At 48.6% G+C, this 21,194-nt stretch overlaps 1 protein-coding gene across 1 annotated transcript in view; it reads left to right on the top strand.

Annotated features, from left to right (window-relative positions):
- Rgma (repulsive guidance molecule BMP co-receptor a) overlaps window positions 1-21,194 on the top strand; it is a 40,273-nt gene that overhangs the window by 2,087 nt on the left and 16,992 nt on the right. The window contains exon 2 of the mRNA XM_041655858.1: window positions 13,686-13,801. Within this exon, the coding sequence (XP_041511792.1) occupies window positions 13,686-13,801 (116 nt within the window). The remainder of the gene's footprint in view (window positions 1-13,685; window positions 13,802-21,194) is intronic.

Here is a 21,194-nt window from a genome sequence, read left to right as displayed (position 1 = left end):
GGGCAGCCTCCTTTTTCTTTCTTCTTTCCTTGTAAGTCTTATATATCCCAAACTAGTCTTGACTTCTCTATGTAGCCAGAAATGACCTTGAACTTGTGATTCTCCTACCTTTCTCCTCTGAATGCTGTCACCTGATACAGGCACTGTTGGGAATCGAACCCAAGGCTTTGTGCATGCTAGGCAAGCACTCTACCAGCCGAGCCACATCCCCAATTCCAACCTCCTTTTCTCACCCCCCCCAATCCCTACCCCTTATTTCCTTCCCTGGTGAAGACTGGGGCTTTCACTCCTAATACACACGATGTGTGTGGCTGCTCTGCCCGGCATACCCCTACTGTTCTATCTTGGTTCTGTCTCCCCACTCACACAATCTGTTTAATAATCACGACAAAAGGGGCCTTCAACTAGCATGGTGTCTTCTTAAAGGGGGGCGTATCTGACTTGCGTTGCTGCCTGCCCGGGATGTGGATGACAGAGAAGAAAGGCATGGAAGAAGCCTGTTTAGTATGACCCCTGAGTCTGCTCCTCAGCAGCTTTCTGTAGCCCAAGTTCAGAATTAAAGGAATAGATGCTCCCCACCCCTGACTCCATGACAGGGAGAGATCCAGCCACCCTGGCCATGATGCTCACTGCTCCCAGGAAGCAGGCTGGCATTTTCACAGTTGCTGGCATTTTCACTTCCTGGAAAAGGATTCCAAAGAGGGCAAGGGGAATGGCTATAGGCCTGATTCTCAACCTGTGGGTCGCCAACAGTGGTCCTTTCCCAGGGGTCGCAGATCAGAAATCCCGTAGATCAGATATTTATATTATGATTCATAACAGTAGCAAAATTACAGTTATGAAGTAGTAACAAAATTTTATGACTGGGGGCGTCACCACAGCATGAGGAACTGTGCCAAAAGGTCGCCCATTAGAAAGGCTGAGAACCACTGCTCTAGAGAGCTCTTTCCTGCTACAGCCTTGCTAACAGAATTAGGTTCAAAACCATATATGGCTGCAAAATTTGGTCAAACTTTAAAGTATGCAGGGTAGACAATGAAGCAGGATGCCCCCTGAATCCTTCAGAAGTAGGTACCCAGTGTGGGGGGAGGGGAAGTGGTATACCCACGGGGAACAGCAAAACCAAAGGAGGAATATCAGAAAGCCTCGCAGAGTAATTGGAATATGTTAACTCTACGAAATAAATGAGGTGAAACCCCTCTAAATGCACTTGTTCAAATTACCTTTGTCTGCTTCTGTTTCTCCTGGGGTCCTTGAGGACAAGGGCTTTGCGGTTCAAACTATCATTGTTTTGGTCATTCAGCAACCTTAACTGAGGTTAACCTGATGAAGGCAGTCTCTGGTTTTCCCATCTGTCTGGTTTCCAGCCCGAATGACAGACTCCTCTCTTTAACCAACAGCCCGATTCGTCCTCCCTTCTCTTAGCCGTGAACGGAAATAACTTGAAAAGTGAAGGACCGCTTTACCAAGCATCACGCAACATCAGGCAGGCGTCCGTGTCCTTGGCGACAAATACACATTCTTAAGGAAGACGTCTAGTTTCTTGTGTCCTTTGACACACACATGCTGCACACGGTTTAAGCAAGGGTCAGAGGCAGGAAGCCTCGTGAGGTGTAAACCTTCATAATTTGAAGGACGAGAAGAAGCAGTTTTGAAATCTTGGCAGAAATCGACTATGTAAATGCCGAAGTCTTTTATTTAAGACATTTTAAAGGCTCTGCTAATTGACGAGCCTACAGTGGCATGTCCTCTGAGTGAAGAATAGAGGTGTAGCAAGCACAGTTTACGGAGAGGGTTAATGGCATAGTTCCCCATTGGAGTTACTTTGAGTTTTCAATTGTCTATTTAAAGCAGTGCTGCCCAGAGGTAGCATTTTCAGAAATCAAAATACTACACTAGCCAGAGTGTGAAAAATCAGAGGGGAAAAGAAAATCTCTGAAAATAAAAGATTTTTACTAGCACAAGGCCAATCCCTCTCGAGTCTGTGCCGTCCGAAGGCCAAAGCAGGGATCACACAGCGGAGAGATGCTCTTAAATGTGTTGTCTTCTGTTTCACTAGAGCGCTTTAATAGGTGCTATGTCCGTTCACCTTCCAGGACGCTCAGATCTCAAGTTCCTTGCAGGAGCTTGCCCTGCCCGACAGCAACAGTTTGTCCTGTTACCTGATAGTGCTTTCTGCCCTTATCTGTGTACACAGAGCTGATCTGCCGGAGTCCTCCCTGCCAGTTTCTGTACTATTACATTCCTCTTCGCGTGACTGTCTGCTGGGGGACGGATGCAGACAAGTTTCTCTTGTCCGTAGGCATGTTGAAGAATCTTTTCCTCCACGCCTGGTTAGGTGGGAACACGCGAACACACCAAGACTGACTCGTGGCCACCTTGTAGATGTTTATCCCCTCACGGGCACCGTCAGCTGCCCTCCAGGTAGTCTATTACAGGACTCATTTTCTGTTAGATTTATGCATGGTACTCACAAAGCTCTGTATGTGGCATGTGCTCCTCCCTCCTGAAGGTCCTGTTTATAAACCTTGAGGTCACGCTGGGCTTTCAGTTTGCTAACACAGGTTGCGTTTGCGAAGTTTCGCTCGGTCTGCCAAAGTTTGATAGCCTACTCGGTCTTGCTGGCTGAGTTTTCCCTGGCAGGGATACCCAGCTCATCTGTTCAAATGCTGGCTCTTGAGCTGCTGGGCAACAACCGCACAATCTTGCCGACTTTAGAATTTAATTCCCAGTATGCATTTTTTGCCCTTGATGGTGTCATCCTGAAAAATAGATTGCTTTTACAAAAACATAACAGGGGACACTTGAAACCCCATGAGGATTTTTTTTCCCCTGGCCATCGGAAGAGCACACAAAAGTGCATAGCTCATTGACAGAGCCGCAAAAATTACAGGGTTCCTTTAAAATAATTGGTACGTTGAAGAGAATAATAATATTTGGACATCTGGGTGGGTAATGTGCTTTTATTCTCGTTTAAGTAAATACCTCTGATGGGAGACAGTATCGTATAAATAATCAATAGAGCTTTAAAGCAATTAAAACTGCTTCACCCACACCTCTCCTGAGATTCATGGTGACGTCTCCTGCCGGTCCATCCCTGCTAGGCACGGCAGGTCATTTTTGCCCTAGCACGTAAGATTCCTGAGAGTTTGGCTTCCTTTGTCACACATTGGTCATGACAGCAGGAACAGTTTGCTATTCGGCCTTCAGAATGCTGTCCGTTTGAACTGTGTCCCTGAGGCTCATGCCTTGGGATTGTCCCCTGATGGGCTTTTAGGACATGGCTGGATCTTAGACGCTCTGGTTCATGATGGATCAACCCATGTGGATTCATACTTCGACGGTGTTGTTGGGGGTGATGGTGGTAATGGGAGTGTCAGGAGGTGAGGTCTGGTTGGAGGAAAATGGGCCAATGGGAGAGCCCTATTGAAGGGTGTACCCTGTCCTTGACCCCTGCTCTCTCTGCTTCCCATCCACCCTGAGATGAGTAGCTTCCGCCACCAAGAAGAATGGCCTCACCCTAGGCCTAGAAGCCACAGACAACGATTCTGGTCTACCACCTCTGAAACTGTCCACCAGAGTCATTAAGGAAGAGGCCTCCCTCTGGTGGTTATCATAGCGATGCTAAACTGATTGCTTAGGACCAGGTGACAGGGAAAACTAGTGGTGACCCTTAGAAGCCGAGGCAGGAAGATCACAAGTTCAAGGCAGCCTGGGCCTTAAGAAGCTCAAGGCCTGCTTACGGGTTTGACATTGCTTTCATTTTTCTCTGCTGGGAGTATTTTGAGAAAAGAGCTCCCAAACTGCTGGGATCTGATTTCTTCTTTAGGACATGGCTGCCATTGGCAGCATCTACTGACTCTGGGCCTGGTTAAGGAACAGATGCTCCCTCCCCCTACCCAACCCCATCCCAAGAGCATGAGTTAAGAGTACATAAGAGGGAGCAAAACCCAAGGCAAGCGGGTATCCTGTACCACCCTCAACACACACGCACACATACACACACACTGACCAAGACAGAAGACACCTGGCATGTAGTCCAAGGCACCTCCAAATGGTCTGTAAACTGAAGAGGTTGGAGAGAATTGATGCAGCAGTTGGACCAACTTAACCATTTTTTTGTGTGTGTGTAAATTTTCACTGTGTTCTTGATCACGGTTAAACCGAGGAAAGGGCACTGTGAATACTTAGCAGAAAAAAAAAATTAAAAAAAAAAATTCTTGCCACCCAAAAGGCAGATGGAGACTTCTACAGTCGAACCTTTTCTACTTCCAAAGTTACTTAGGAGGGGTGGGAGAAGTTGTTGAGGGAAATACTCCTTTTCTAAAATCATTTTTCTATTTGTGTTAGCGTCTGTGAAATAGTATTTCTCTAAGCATATTCCCCTTTCTAACGCACGATCCGTCACGAGACATATGGAATGTATTATCAGGCTGACAGAGAAAGATAAACCGTGGGTGAAGATGAGGCACAGCTGTGGCGTGGAGAGAAAAACACTGGACTTGGCATCACAAGGCCTGGGTTTAGCCTCTGCCCCGACATTTGCATTCCTGGGGACCTTGGGCACGTTGCTCAACTATCTATCCCAAGTCTCAGACGCATTATAAACAGCAACCAGCTATGTCCACTTGCTTGGTTAAGGTAATTCTACAGCTACCTACAGAATTATTGCTTGTAATGAGAGTTCACTAAGTCCTAAAACCCACCCAAAGTCAAGGTAGTCTTGGGGTCCTTACAGGCCTAACAGAACCTGGCCCATCATAGACATTCTATCATAGCCCAAACAGCGGTCTTCATCCTCTATGCGCAACTAATGTTGGCAGCCACTTTTCAACACTTCCTCTGTTCCAGGCGGTCTGTTCTGAGTGGATTATATAACTGAATGAGTTCCCTTCATCCTCGCCTCGGAGGGAGCTGCGAGTACACCCCCATCTTTACCAGGGGAAACGATTGAAGTCTGGTCTTTCTACATGGCATGATCTTAGCCAGGAGTCTGTATTTCTTCTCTCATACAGAGGTTGAAGAAATGTTTACCATCTTAGATTCTGCACTTCCTGTCAACTTGGACACTTTGTCTTCGGCACTGCCTTCATTATACCATATTTTGGGTTTGATGAATAACTTGATTGCCTGTTCCTCTTGCCAAATGTCCATAGAATTTGTGCTTGGCACTGAATGGTTCATTAATACGGATAGCGCAGCCGTCTGCTTGTGAGGAGCAACACATACTCAACTCACTGTCTTTCCATACAGTTGCCACGTGGTGGATAAATGGTTTCCAGCCAGTTCTATTCCCAGGAACTTACTGGAATTGAGAGAAGTAAAGGCTGTGCGGTCCACTCATCATTACAAGAACTGCATATTTTGTGTGCATAAGTATCCAAAAGCAGTTTCCAATTATTTAAGATGTGTTTAGTTTTACTATAACTGCATGAGTGTTTGGCTGTGCACCATGTGAATGCCTAGTGCCTTAGATTTCCAAAGACTGTGTCGGATCCCCTGGAACTGGAGTTATGGATAGTGGTGGGAACTGAACCCTGGTCCTGTGCAAAAGAGACTCTTGACTATTGAGTCATCTCTCTAGGCCCGGCTTTTAATTTTATTCCATTGTGTTGGAGGACAGCTTGCAGGAGTCAGGTCTCTCCCACCATGTGGGTCCCGGGGATGGAACTCGGGTTGTCAGACTTGGCAGCAAGCACCTTTACCCGCTGAGCCATCCCATTGGCCTCCAAGGCTGCTTCAGAATGAGAGGAAGTTATTAAATGGCTTCAGGGTATGGTTTCAGGTAGATCATTGCTGGAGAATTTCATGCTGACAGAGAAACATAAAAATGTCACTTCTCAGATAACATTTCCTACTTGCTCAGCAATATTTCCACTTGGGGAATGCAGAAATGTTACAGACGAATCTCTAGAACTGTTCAAAAGTCAGATGGTGCTGGGTAAAGACAATTAGTTACAGAGACAACGTGAGTTTCAACGCATCTCTAGTACAGGGACTGGGGTACTCGAAGACCCATCTGCCATACCCCCAGAGGCAACCAGGCCATGAGTCTTCAGGTGTCGGAGCTGAAGAGACCAGGATCGGACAGGCCATGATTGGACCACACAGCTAGAAGTAGAAGTAGACAGTCCTCATCCCCAGGTCGCTCCTTCTTCACGTTTACTGCGGTATATTCAGAGCAAGAGAAAACTTATACCAAGGCATGGCTAGGAAGCAGCTGGTGCCATTCCGAGGCATCATGGCAGCAGTATTCACACTGACCAATCTGTACTTTCTGAGGAAAAAAAAAATAATTTTAAAGTAGAAATTGAAGCCCAGGAAAGTGGAAGGACATAACTGTAAAACCTCCTGACATCCCTCATATGCACTATTTTGCGTCTCATTCTGTCTGTATATATGCACATACATATATTGGTTTTGGCTGGTGAGCTCAACTTTCTTCTGTTATGTTGGAGGATTCATAGTACAATTTAAATAGAAATAGAATAGGAAACACCCACCGTGGAGGGAACAGTCAAAGGCTGATAATTTTGGGCAATATTTGTTTTATAATAAAAGGGATAGTAAATAGATAGGTGATCATCTTATATTAAAAAAGAGATAGACAGACAGACAGACAGATAGATGAATGGATGGATAAGATAGAAACAGGAAGAGTCACTTGATAGGACACTGAATATTTTTAACATGGACCTATATTATTTCATTTTCACTAAGTATATTTGGTACTGGATTGAAGGAAACTGAAAGCTCAGGAAATTTTTTTTCTTCCAGTAAATTCTGTCTTGGAAATCACTTTTGCCGTTTCCTAGCACACTGAATACATCCATGCCAATTTGGAGGGGTAGAGTTGGTGAGGTTCCAACAGTACTCCGTGCACATGCCGCAGGCCCACCGAACTGGTCCGTTAGACCCTGAAGATCCTCTGACTGTTCTAGAAGTGAACCGATAAGCATGAAGGCCGACCCATGGGTCTGTCTGATACAGTCTGTTCAAGAAATGAAATCTGACAGAGGCTGTTCTGGATAACGTGAGGCCGATGCTGTTGGCGAAAGTCATGGGAACAGCTGTGCGTTTGTAGCCAACGATGTTGGGCTTCGTAGTCAGTGGTCCTGTTGAAAAGAAGCTACCGGCATCCATCTCGCGAAGCCAGCTCCCTTGTCTCGTGACAGGGGAATGGGCTGCTGAGAACTCCGGAAACACCCCTCTCGGGGTGCTAGTATCCTGTGTTGGGATGCCAGGTTCTCGATTGAGCTGCCTGAGAGAGACCAGGACGGCCTGTTGCTCATCACAGGACATCTCAAGTCTCGATCCGAGTCTTCAGTTCTTAGAGTGAGGCAGAAAACCCATGCACAAGCAAAAGGGATTTCTCTCTCGTGAGGAAAACATATTACACATTTCAAGATGTTCAGAAGTGACTGGGATCTGCAAATATGTTTTTTTCATATTTCATCTTTCACCTCTACATGTGGACGTATCCCGGGTGAGATGATGCCTCAGGTCTCTAAAGAGAGCTGTTGGGATATCAGCATCATATGTTCTTTTAGAAAAAGTAACATTTAAGTGGTGGAGAAAAAAAAACTGTTTAAATTACCAAGAAGTCACCCTCATAAGTAACGGGAGGCCATCAAAACAAAAATAGCATGCATACAGAGAGAAAAGAGGCTAGAAAGAAGCTAGGAAGATTAAGTGGGCTAAACCATTCAAGGAGCATGTTTCGAGAGTCTCTAAAATCCACAGTGGGGTGTGTGTGTGTGTGTGTGTGTGTGTGTGTGTTTGCTGGAGTTCCACAAACACCAGACAACAACTCTACCACTGAACCCTACTCCCAAGCCCTGAAGAGGGTCTTAGTGCCAACAATGACAGCAAGCTTACAAATGCTTTGGAAGCAAATTAATAGGGCGGAGTCCCCTCCTAACCTGTTATGGCAATGAACACGGAGAGGAAGTTCTATGGCGGCCTATCCTGTCACCTACCACAGAGAGGAAGACTGTCGTAATGAAGGATGGCAGAGATGGCCTCTTGGCCAAAATGTACAGTTGTGCTTGTGCTTGCGCCTGCGTGCCTCATACACACAGAGGGAGCATGCCTGTGTAGCGGTCCCTTTAATAGTCTCTCTCGTAGATCACTGTTATTACTATTGCTAAGCACACGCCAAAGTATCAATTATCTGGATGAAGTACAACAGAGACCATGAAGCTGGACAATTTAATGGGAGAGAGGTAAACAAATCAAAAGACAAGGAAGAAACCCAGTGATGAATTACATTACCTTCAAAATACCGTCCAAGCAGGTTCCACTCAAAAGGTCATTTATAAGAAGAGTTCAGTGGCTCCAGAGAAGGGGGACGGGAATTGCCAGAGATTAGAATGATCCTCAGAGAAAAGAAACAAAAATAGGGGAAAAAAAAAAAAACGGTACTTTTCTGGATGAAGAATTAAGAAAAGTGGGGAATCCCCCCGGATTGATTGTGCACACAGATTTAGCTGAAATGTATATATTTTATCCGAAGAAAGCAAGGGCAAATGGTTCCAGCCTGCAGAAGAGATGCAGGTCCTGTGGAGATAGCAAACAGTGATTAACTCTTGGGTGAGCTCAAGACTGAGTAAGGAAAACACAAATGAAGCTTTGCAGGCACGTGCCCGAATTAACACATTTACAATAACATAATCCAAACGATGACAGGAGAACAGGCTCCGGAACCCAAGCCATTTAGAGTCAAACAAGGGCATTCCGAGGGTCCTTGCAGGGTGCTTGTTAGTTAAAGGCTGTGCAGGCCTAGATATTCAGAAACTGCCTAACGTTTTATCAGAGATGGTCCTGGACGCCAAACCAAAACAGAGTGTTCTTTCCAGGCCATGATCCAGACTTGACAGTTTATGTCCTTCCACTGCAGAGAAAATATCTCAAGGCTGTAGAAGGCTGAGCAATGTTTAATCACCCTGGAGAGCATCTTTCACCAGAGGCTGCCCTGCTTTATTTCTTGAGGGCTTCAGTGTGGGAAGATAAAGGCAGGGAGGTGATAGGATTAGACTTGAAGGTCATGGGGACCGTGAACAAAGACAGCCTCATCTGCTCCGGGTTGGCTAGACCAGGAGTATATCAACGAGAAATTGAATAATCGGATGGATCAGCTTACTTGGAGCTGTCAAGTGAACCGATCCAGCTCTTCAAGACATGGTATAGGTGTGTGTGTGTGTGTGTGTGTGTGTGTGTATATATATATATATATATATATATATATATATATATATATTGTGTGTGTGTGTGTTTGTATGTACACATGTGAGTTTCTGGGATCAGACTCAAAGCCTTGTATACACACACACCCTACACCCCAAGGACAAACTCAGGTCCTCTTGTAGGCAAAGCAAACACTTTGCCATTTTTCTCCCCTGTCCCCTCCCCAGCTTTTTCAAAGCAGGGTGAGAGCAGAGAACACTCAAGAAAATTTATCAGATTCATAACTGAGAGGTAATAATGGATTGAGAGGCACTGGCCACACATCCCCATTTGTGAGGTTGGCAAAAATCCCTGAGACCAGTATTGGATCATTGGCTTCATCTATACCCAGTGGTCTGTTTGTCCAAGCGAGAGGAATCCAAAGTAAGACTAGAGCCGGCCACATGAGAGATGCCATAATTTGTCCTAGCTGGGACAAGTAACAGTGTGTCCAGAAAGAACCAAGGAAGACATGATGAAGACTCCATCAGCCCCTACAAAGCTCACCAGTTAAATTCAACTTTATTGAAAACCAGATGGCATCCCTGCCAACTGCCTCAGCTCTAGCATGCATTCTCTCCACCTTCTCCTCAGGTCATCACCTCAGGCTGTCCTGGAACTCTCTGTGTAGACCAGGCTGGCCTCTGACTTCTGAACGCTGGGATTCAAACCGCGCACTGCCATGCCCAGCTTGAGTGAGTATTTCTGATCATTCATCCGGTTTTCTCCTCTGTACAACACGGGTGATCATGAATGAACCTGTCTTAGCTGAAACTGTCTGAAAATGTCAACCAACACAGACAGCATAAGAACAAATCAAGGGGCTGGAGAGATAGCTCGGTGGTTAAGGTGGTGTACTGCACTTCCTGAGGACCTGTTTTCAATTCCCAGCATACCCACATCAGTTGGCTTATAACTGCCTGTTACTCCAGTCCCAGGGACTCCAACATCTCTGACCTGGGCAGGCACCTATGTTCACATGCATATCCCTCCCCATACGAACGCACATGCGTGCACACAATCAAAAATAAAAATAGTTTTTAAAAGGAACAAATCAAAATATTAGCCATGAATTTTAGACACCTGAAAATTCACATCGCCTTTTTGATGGACACTCATCTCACTTCCCCTGTCAGTCATTGCTCCCCAGTGTTTGTTTTCACAGCAATCCAACCATAGCATTGTGTTAGCTTTCCATGGCAATAACAAAATAACCGAGCTTATTCACTTATAAAGAAAGAAAAAAAAAACCCAGAGGCTTGTCTTGAGACACAGGAATGCATACACTAGAAAAGCAAGGAGTTTGGGAAGCTGTGATTTGAACCTAGAAATGGCGGAGAAAATGAGAGATAACTGATACCAAGACCCGACAAGTTCTTTTTCGTGAGAAACTGAAAGCAGGCCACAAGAGCACTATGAGATGAGGCTGCGGAAGCTCAGCATCCTGAGCTCTCCCTCCATGCTGTCCGGACTGGGAGAGAGGCAAGGCAGAAAAGGACTACATTTGAAAGAAGCCGCTAACACTGCACGAGGGGCGTTTGTGTCATGGTGACGTGCTAGTGGGTGTCTGTGCACGCAAGGAGAGAGGAGTGGAAGTCCATCGTGAGATGGTGTGCAAAGAAAAAGAAAACGAGTTGTCTTGGCTCACAGTTTGAGGGTGTCCAGTTTGCGGCCAGGTGAGCCCGTGGCTTTGGGCCTCTGGAGATCCTACTGAGTGGCATGTGGTATAGTCAGCAGCCTACTTCATGGCCAAGAAACAAAGGAAGAGAAGAGTCAGGGTCTCAGAATCTCTCCAAAGGCATGTCCCAAGGACATAAGGACCACCAGGCTCTACCTCCTAAAGCTTTGCCTGTCTCCACAGCACAGCAAGAATTGTCTTATTTCTTTATCCCTTGAGATAGCCCAGTCTGTCCTGAGCGAGCACATTTCCTGGCTGATCCCTGCCATGGAGTGAATAGCAACTGTTAGCTGCTGAGAGAAGAGAGAGTTCCCTCTAAGGGTCTACCCCCTGGTAAGCTGACTAGAGGAAGAACGCCCATCCAAGAATATGTACATTTTGGACAACACAAATTAGTCTTGAAAGACACAAATTTGGGTAGGTAACGAAAGGGGTGGGGGAGGGATGAATATGATCAAAACAGGCAGGAAACAGCAAATTCAAGGAGCTGAGAAAAAACAAAAAACAAAACAAAAAAACTTTGGGTCTCAGGCTGAAGGGATTTCTCAGTGGTTAAGAATGCTTGTTGCTCTCACAGGCTCAGCGCTCTGTTCCTGGCACCCATGTAGGGAGGCTCACAATGTCCTGTAACTCAAACTCCAGGGGATCTGACACCTTCTTCTTCTTCTTCTTCTTCTTCACCCTGTCAGGTGTCAGTACCTGCTCATGTGTACACACTCACAGATACATACACAAACATAAATAATTTTTTTTAAAAAATCGAGTCTCTCTCTCAAGACAGCACCCATCCCTAGCAGAGATGCTGGGGAAACCCCAGGGCCTGGTACCCCTCCCAAATTATATTCAGTTGTGGTCTTAAGTGACAAAAATAGCCTGGCCCTTTCACGGGGAGAAACAGGTGTTGAGATGAAAATTCCTGCTGCCACTGGACCAAGGGCAGGGCTAGAGAGGTGCTCCTTCTCTGCGCTGCTGGGAATGCTTAGGAGAGCTCTGTTTATACAAAGGTTTAGAAATCTGAAAGGCAGATTCCAGCCAATTATGTTTAATTCTGGACCTAAGGAGTGGAAAGGCCACAGTGAGTGTCTGGGCAGTCTGTCTGTCTGTCAGGGCTGCTCCTGGAGCAAGCCGTGCTGCTGTGATTCTCCACAGTTGTTGGGTTTGGCAGAGCAGCCTTGAAAGGAAAACTTTTGAGCCCTGGATTTGAGACGGTGAACTCTCCTTGGGGAATCCTACACCGCACTTGGAAGCTTCAGTTCAAGGGAACAATGAGTAGGCAGAGCCTGTTTGTCTGAGACTTAAATATTTGAGAGGAATCCCCGGGTTAGCCCAACTGGAACGGAAAACCGGCTGCTACCACGGGGTTTTTGACCAAAGGAACCTACAGTGTCTGGCTTCACAGGTGATTGAGGAATTAGTTCCCCATCATCTGCTTCAGGAAGGCCAGATTCTGAAGCTGTAAGGTCTTGCTGCCTATCTGAGGCACCATGTGACTTTGGGGCATAGAACCGCCCCCCCCCCCCCAGTCTCCTTTCCCCCTAGTCTCCCCTCCCACAGCCGAGTTCCCCACAGCCGAGTTCTCAGTGCAGAAATAACCTGCAGCTTGTGTGGCCTACAATGAGACTGTGATAGCGCTTAAGAGAAATTGGATCAAAATCCAAATTCCCCCTCCACCCCACCCCAAGAGCCAGATGGGCTGGCTTGGGGGGGGGCGGAGGAATCCATTTGACTAAAAACACTTGCCCTGGCATATTTGTGTCACCCAGAAGATGTTTCTCAGGGGAAGTTGCCAGTCCCCTAAATACCACAAAGGCCGAAGAGCTAGGGAACCTTAGAAGACATTTTTCTCCTGGAAAAATAAGTGACTGAGTCAAGGGCGATCACCACCCTGAGGCCATCCCAAGATGGGGCTTGGGAGTATAGCCTCTGCCTCAACACCAGAGGGCTCGGCCTGCGCGCTCCAGGGACCACAGTATCTCTCTCTCACTAGGTTTGTAGCTGTGTCCCGAGAGGCAGCTTTGGGCCCGCAAGATCTCAATTCATGAGAAAGATCTCTGTTGCGAACAGGGCCAGGTTCTCGCGAAGCAACCGGGTGCTTAGAGATGGTGCGGGAGGGGTCCCCAGCGGAGTCCAGGTCCGAGGCGGGCGTGATTCTTGAGGTGCAACTGTTGCCCAGAGCCTGACAACTCCGGAGGAGGCCTTTCGGTCTTCTGTGCCGGCGAGACATCTGAAGGGGGGGTAAAACGAGCACAGGGGTGTCGGTGGCGGCTTTGGAGCGGTAGTCTGGTTGCAAAGGGAGGCTGGAGTTTGTCTCCAAGCTTTTTCTATTTGGATGCGATGTTGATGGGGGAGGATTGAAACTCTCTGAGATCCCCGTGCCCTGAGCGCCTTAGCCACCCGGGGGAGTGGGGAGTGGCAGTTTGGGAGCCGGGAACGCGCACTGCACTAGCGGGCCCCTGGTTCCCCAGGTCCTCTTGGCCACCGGCCGAGCCGACAGGGCTGGCGATCCTCCCTCCCTCTCTCCCGCCAGGATGAAACCTGAGCTCGGGAGGGCGGGGCTCACGGCGGCGGGGCGCGGGGCAGCCGCGACATTGGCGGGGAAGCGAATGATGGATGGCGAGGGCGGGGCCGGGCAGCGGGGTGGGGGGGGGGAGACACCGGGCGCCCGTGGCGGAGGTGGACCGGGCCTCCCGGCTCGCTGCTCCCGCCGGCCGAGCAAGGCTGCCTCTTCTCCGCAGCGTGATTGATTTTTTTTTCCCTTCCTTTTCTTCTAAACTTCTTCCAGGGAGAGGCTAGTGGTAACAGGCCGAGCTGGATGGATGGGTATGGGGAGAGGGGCAGGACGTTCAGCCCTGGGATTGTGGCCGACCCTCGCCGTCCTTCTCTGCAGCTTTCCCGCAGGTAAGACACAGCTCCCTGGCCGGGGGATGGCCAGCAGGGTCCCCCGTTCCTGGGCCTCCCTGCGCGAGTTGGAGTCCCCGGTTCTCCAGCCCCCTGGGGACCCAGATTCCCATTGCCACGGGTCTTTGTCCCGTGCCCTGCATAGGGAGCGATGGATGTCGGAGGAGACCTGGAGGTGAGGGAACTCCTGCCCGAGCTCCGAAGAACAGGAGCAAATGTGGAGATCTGCAGAGCTAGGGATGCTTCTCTGCCCCCCCTCCCTTCTTCCGAGAAAACGGGTGCCTTGGACGCCTTTTGGGTGCTCCAAAGGAGAGGAGAAGGGGAGGCTCGGACTCCGCACCAGGGGCCCTTTCTCCAGCTCCTCGCCCACCAGTTTGCAAACCTGTTGGTTGCCCAGGGGTGGAGCTGGGGGCGCTGGGGAGGTCCCAGATTAGTCCCTGACCGCCCCGTCCCGCCCCCACGCTGGCCCACGCGGGGAAGCCCACGGACACAGGCTCAGACGCGTTAATTCCTGTTTGATAACATTCTGCGTTGCTCCCCTGTTTGTTTTTATTGTGCCAGAAAGCGAGAGAATTTCAGAATTAAAGCTGAAAAAGCCCATCTGTTTCCAATGAATCCCCCATAGTTTTTCACAATGTTTTTGGCAGATCGCTGCTTTCAAATTCCTCCGAGCCCGGACCTCTTGTTTTTGTTGGGGGAAGGGAGACCAACTCCACAGAGAAGCGTTTGTTCCTTTCCAAACGCTCCGGTTTCTTTACTTTTTTCCCCTTTGGGGGGGGGAGGGGGAATGAACGAAGCTTAAATCCCCGGTCTGTTTTCTTTATAATGTTTCGTAAAGTTTTATTTCATTTTTTACTTCATGCTACTCAGAGTCTGAAAAGGCCAGTTAAACGCTTTCCACACGTTTTTCTCTTTTTAAAATACAACTAAACAGTGTCATGACCAAATGGTCCTCCTTGTAAGGCGGGATCTCCCAGCCTTTTCCATTGTGTTGTGGGGTTCAGAGGTGTCTTTGAGCAAAAGATTCCAGCTTGTTTCGGAGCGCGGCCAGCTGTGGTTCTGCTGCCTCTGCGCAGCTGAGATTTGCAAGAAAGGACTTGAGTTAGGACTGGGACTGGGTTGTTTTGATTTCCTTTTCAGCCAACTGGGTTTCAAGGAACTGACAGACAGGGCAGTCAGTCCAGGCTAGGCCTGGCTTCAAGTTGGCATTCCTGGGGGCACACAACATGGACAGCCAACACTATGGGGTAAGGGTGAGTTTGCTCTCTTGTCTCAGCTGAGCTACAGGGCCCCCAGTACCCACTTAGCCAAAACGTCCCAGCTCCCTCAGGGACTACCACCAGACCTTTTTTCTGAAACTCCCAAAGAGATAGATCCTTGCCCAGGACTAGAACGGGGGAGGGGTGTCAGTATGCCCTAACAGCCCTCATACCCCAGACACCCTGAAATCTCAAAACCCCCACAGTGGTTTCCAACAGGGGAGATAACCTCCCTCACTGCCATGTTCTTGAAACCCAAGTTTCTTCATCTGAATCAGTGGTTCTCAACCTTCCTTATGCTGCTCCCTTTAATACAGTTCCTTATTTTGTGGTGACCCCCCCCAGCCATAAAATTATTTTTGTTGCTACTTCATAATTTGTAAGTTTGCTGCTGTTACGAATCGTAATGTGAATAATCAGTTTTCTGATGGTCTTAGGAGACCCCTGTGAAAGGGTCATTTGATCCCCAGGGGTCGCGACCCACAGGTTGAGAGCTGCTGATCTAAATATTCTATTTGAAAGACTGATCTTATTTGTTCCCAAGAATTAATTTTTTTTTAAAAAAAGGGGGATTTAATTAAAAATTTTAAAAAGTAAAAACCATCATCAGAAAGAATATCAGAGACGTGGCAGCATGCTGTTGTTCATCTTGGTTTGGTCGGGGATAAAGATCCAGCCCATTGGAAGTTTTATCAGATGGGTTGATAAATGGCTTTTGTCCCTTGGCTGCCGTGGGGGGATGTGATCTCAGCTCAGTGCTGAAATTGAGAAGGGGGGCTCCCGGAGCTCTTAAAACAACACCTTCCTGCTCTTAAAGCTACAGCACTTGTTAGCTTCTGGGGCTGGAAGGTGAGGAGAGGAAGGGTCTGCAGAAGTTCTCCAGAGTAGGAAGAAGCTGCATGGCTGGGTAGGGTTAGGGCTTGTGGGGGGGGGGGGGTGATGTTTCTCATTCACTTTTTTTTTTGTCTTAAAAACTATTTTTGTTTTAAACTATCTGCAGCATAGTCTGAGGCACACTGGCGGATTATGTAATTCACAACTCAAATTCCGCCACTTTTGTGTCCAAGAAACCCATTTTTTTTTTTTTTTTGGGCTTCGGGGAGGGTAACTAGACCCTGGCAGATGGAGCTGATAGCTGGGTTGTGTCATGCCAACTGGCTAAGGTTTCCCCTCGCTGGAACCCTCTGACAGTTGCATGTAGTCAAAACTGCCCACCTCTGTGAAAACTGAGCTGCTGCTCACCGAGGACCAAATAAACTGAGTGCCTCAGGAATGTGGGTGCGTTGGAATCCGCGTGGGGCAAAAAAGACAGTTTCCTCCGTGGGGGAAGATGCATGATTTCCACCGCGGAGATGCGCCGTCCCCGTCTCTGACGCAGCGGTCCAGCAAACAGGATGCCCCAGACTGAAGGTCAGAGTTTTGGTGCGCGGTGGGTGGACCTTAGGGACATTAGGCAAGCTGGGGTCTCACCCACCAGAGACAGGTGGAAGCTGGCCGAGCAGCCCTGTGAAAGCATGGGTTTGTTCAGGGTTCGCCTGCTTGAATGGCTGCCAGCGTTGAGCAGGAGTGCAGATTAAATTGGACCTAGTTATGTGGAGAAAGATGCCTTCACTCTGCCAGACTGAGAGTGTTTGTGTGTTTGGAGTGTTTACATGGACTCGCTCAACGTGGATGGCCGACTTCCCTAGCCCTTGCTCAGTGACAACTTTCTGATCTCGGCCTGATCAGAGAGAAGGCTGGAGGGGTGTCTGAATACTGTTCTACGGTAGAAGATGGGACAAAGTGGCTGCATCGCTAAGCCGGATGGGGGCAGGCCAGAAAAAAACTTCTTAGAGGAGGTTTCTTCAAATAGCATCCTCTTCAGAACTCAGCAAAGAGATACTTTTTAAGCTGTGAGGCCATTGTGACTTATTCAAACAAACTTCTGAGAGAAACCTGTCCAAAGCATGGTGTGTGCATGTTGACCTGTTTCTTGTAGCTTTTCGTGCATGCCGTGTTCTAGCGGGGTTTTCAAAGTGTGGGCCATGGACCAGCAGCATCAGCCTCCCCCAGGAACCTGGGCACTGCAGGTCTAGTGAAGCAGATGCAGCGAGGCAGGCCCTCCAAGGGATTCTGATGCTCGCTTGTTCGAAGGGCTAGCTTCTCAGGAGGGTACAGCCTCTCCTCCTGTTTCCTTCCCCAATAGTTATATTTAATATTTTGGATTTTCATTTATTTTTATTTATGCTTATGCGTCTGCATGCCTGCATGTGCAACCACGTGTATGTTGAGGCCAGAAGAAAACATGGGAGTCCCCGGAACTGCAGTTACTTGTTTTTAATGAGCTGTCCTGTGTAGGTGATGGGAACTGAACCCTGGTCCTCTACAAGAACAAGTGCCCTTCCCTGCTCCACCAGCTCTTCGGCCCCCTCCCTTATGCTTTTGAATGCCCTTGGGTTACCTCTCCCACCCTTTGTTGTCCCTGTTGTAGAAGTGTTGGTCTTCAAGTGGGGACACTGAGACTTAGAGAAACTAAGATTCTCCGAAGGACCTAAATATATCTGCGTGGCTATTGAGATGAGGATATTTTTAACTGAACTGCTGAGTAAGAAGGCGGAACTAAGGAAGCCTGCTCCCCGTATACAGCTGCGTCTCTCAGTTAGACCCTGTGTCCCAGTCGGAGAGTGTATGAGCTCATTTCAGTTGCTATAACAATACCACAGATTTTGAGGGCTACAAATAACAGACGTTTTGATTATAGCTGTGGAGGCTAGACACTCAAGGATCAAGGAACCAGCCACTGTGGTCACTGTGGTATCCAGTGAGAGGACCTTTCTAGTCCATTTGTCTGTCCTGTGCCTTCTTACCTGCATCCCTCCCCCACAAGGCAGAAGGGATGAAAAGCTGACTCTCTAGGGTCCTTTCTTTATATAAGGGCACTTTCATGAGGGCTCTACTCCCCTGACATAATCGCTTCCTAAAGTCCTGGATCCTATTTCTAATACCATCCCTTTGAGGATTAGGGTTTAGCATGTGAATTTGGGGGAGGGGGGCGGGGGCCTGCAGAAGAGGGAAGAAAAGGATGTTCAGTTATAAGAGGAAGAGACTAGCAGCCAGGGTATGACGGGGCAAACAGACGTTTGACCTTCTGGGAGAGTACAGATATCAACTCCTAGAGCTCCCACAGCCCCTGAGGCTCTGGGGTACCCTGGAGAAAAAGGGGAAGGCTCTCTAGTTTTCTGGTGGAAGGAGAGCCTCTGCAAAGTTGCCGCCCTGGTGCCCAAAGGGAGGGGATCTCGGGAAAGTGGAAGGGTAGGAGGGATAACCCAAGGACATAACTAAGACTTGAGCTGGGGAGAGGAGACTCTGGGGTCCTGCAGAGGTGAATGAGTAAGGCTGGGCACCTGTTTGTGGTCGGAGGGACTGCAGTTCCCTCTAAAGATCTTGCCTTTGGTGGACTGTGTGAGGTCTGTACTCGGCTCTCCGCCTTCAGGTTTGCACTGGGTACCAGTTAGTGCCCTACTATTCTGCTGCTGTGCTAAGATGCACCTGAAGCCTTGTCCTCCCCTCCCCCTGCCAAAGTGGCCTACTCACACCACTTTGCCCAAGACTTTCTTAGTTTAAAACTGAAAGTCAAAACTCCCCATGTCTCCTGGGGGGCAGGCACGCCAGGATGTGGCCTCCCCAAGTTGCATCCCCTCCCCAGCTGTGTCAGGGACCCCACTACCCCGAGGCATGAAGTCTTTTCCTGCAAAATGGTCTCCTTGTAGGCCAGTCACCTAGAACTGGGAGTCCTTCCTCAGCTTTTTTTTTTCCTGCCGTTCTCTCTTGTCACCTTGCTGCAGCCACAGCATGAAGAACAACCCCAGGGGCTGCCTCAGTTTCCCACTCCAGTCCCACACCCAATGGACCACATTCAGAATCTCATGGTTCTCCTTGCAGCATCCAGAAGGGGCATCTCTGATTTCTGGTCAGTCCTACGTTTTCACCAAACCCCCTTTCCAAAAGATCCAGCATATCCCAGCCCCCTCATCTCAATATCACACCTCCTTTCCCATGGGATGCTCTATGCCTTGACTCGCACCACCCAGTTCTAAGTTGAAAGCTCACCTCCCTGCCCAAAGTCCAAAGTCAATGCAACCTGCTGTGGTCCAATCTGACTTTTGGGTGCCCAAGCTGCACGGGGCTGTGCGTCCCCCTGGCTTCATGGACTCAGAGGTCTTCGAGTTTTGTCTTCTCCATCTTTTTTTCTGTATGGTAAAGGTGGGAGCCATTTCCTGCCTTCTCTTCCTCTCCTCCCCCACTCTCCCAAGTTCTTCCAGTATAGTCCTAGAAGCTACAAGACCCATACGTTGTGTATGTGTGTGTGTGTTACTTTTAATTCTAGCTTTTGCTCAAAGGACAAAGACCACAGGACTTTTCCCCCAAGACACCCCACATTTTCCCCAAATATTGTTTCTGATTATACAAGCAGTAGGCGTTTTTTTTTTTTTAATCCAAAGACCAAAAGGGATTAAAAACCCAAAATTCTGGCCTCTCACAGACAATCCCTAATTAACATTTAACAGCATCCTTCAAGACATAATACCTTCATAATTCCCTCTCCCAGATAGGGTTGTCTGGAGGAGGAAATAGTTTTAAGAGTTCTTCAGTGGCTTGCATGGCCACAATGTACCAGGAGTCTCCAATAGCTGCTTTCGTCCTCAGGAGCCATCACTCCTGAGAAGGAGAGCTTGCTCGGTGTTGCACGGGCAGCTACCAAGCCGAGCCCAATAGCCGGTGCCAGACTCCTGCCCTTTCCAAATTTTGGATAAACACAGTTGTTAAAATTTGCTGTGTAGACTGTTAAAATCTGCTGTTGAGCGTCTGCTGAAGATGTGGGCCTGGGGTAAGAAAGAACTGCGAGAATATGACACCAGGCAACAGGATGAAGGGTGACCTCCCCCTACCCCAGTTCCCACAGACATAGTGCTTTCTCTGCCTCCAAAGAAAGCCCATCCTCCCCCGTTGTCATTTTGTGTCCCAAAGAGGAAGATGGCACTGCGCAGGTCAGGAGTTTACTAATGTACTTACGGTGTGCCCTATTTAACAAAAGTACTGGAAAACCTAGACACTTACCACAGGGCTGTCTCTGTATCCCACCACTTCAGAAAAGAGTTTGGGTTTGGGATTCCCACCCTGCTCCAGGTGCCTGGCATGTGCCCTTCCTTCCAGCCTCTGCAGATGGCAGAGAGGGAGAAATTTACTCTTTCTTTTTTTCTTCTCTCTCTCCCTCCCTTTTTCTTTCTTTCTTTGTTTCTTTCTCTCCTCAACAATGTTTTGACCTGCTTTGACCTGCAGCTGAGCAGAAAAGCCCAGCATGGCTGGAGGCAGGGTCAGGATATAAAGTTCTCACTCGCCTCAGGTGTGAGCCCCACATCAGAAGGAAGGATCATGCTTCCAAACCGAAAGGCCACATCTCTCACCTGCAGCTTCTCCGTCCTGGGAAATCTTTATTACCTCCCATACCACTGACCTTCTGGTGCCCAGGGCTGTTTTGTCCCTCCCCAGAGCAGGACATTCACTTTTGACCCCCCCTTTTCCCACCCAGACTTGCTCTCAAGCCTTAACTGACAGGCTGCCTGTGACCTCCCACTCCAGGGCTGATTCGTAGCTTTCACATTACCCCATTGCCTGGGAGTTGGTTCCACATGGCTTCCGAGGGAGCCTGGGGAGGGCGGCCTGTTTGGAAAGCTGAGGTGCGCCCTTCTTGGCACTCAGCAAGGGTGCTTGTAGCAACTTGGCATGTGCGGAGGCTGAGGCAGGGCAGCCCTGGCTGGGTGTGACTGAGGGGGGCAGTACTGTCCTGGGAGTGCTACCCAGCCACCTCTGCCCGGGCTTAGCTAGACAGTGAGTTCACCCTCCAGGCCCCAGCTCCCCAGGGTTTCTGTCTTCCCTTCCTAGGTCACCTGAGGTTGTCTCAAAAGCTCCAGGTCTTGCTCTCAGCCAAGCCGGAACAATTCCCAGTGAAGCTCGTGGGCGGGAGACAAGTTGTAGCCAAGAGACAGCTCGGGGACCCTCAGGCTGCCTGGGCCAGCAATGTCACCCAGGAGCGGTGTTCCCTTCTGGCTGTGGTGATGGGTTAAGTGAGGTAGGCTGTGCAGCACCTGGCAAAA

This window comes from Microtus oregoni, unplaced genomic scaffold (assembly GCF_018167655.1).
Source record: "Microtus oregoni isolate MIOR12 unplaced genomic scaffold, Mior012 000000F_ref0000247, whole genome shotgun sequence".
NCBI classification, from domain to species: Eukaryota; Metazoa; Chordata; class Mammalia; order Rodentia; family Cricetidae; genus Microtus; species Microtus oregoni.
The sequence above is the reverse complement of the archived record's forward strand: the minus strand, read 5'-3'. Positions and strand labels throughout refer to the sequence as shown.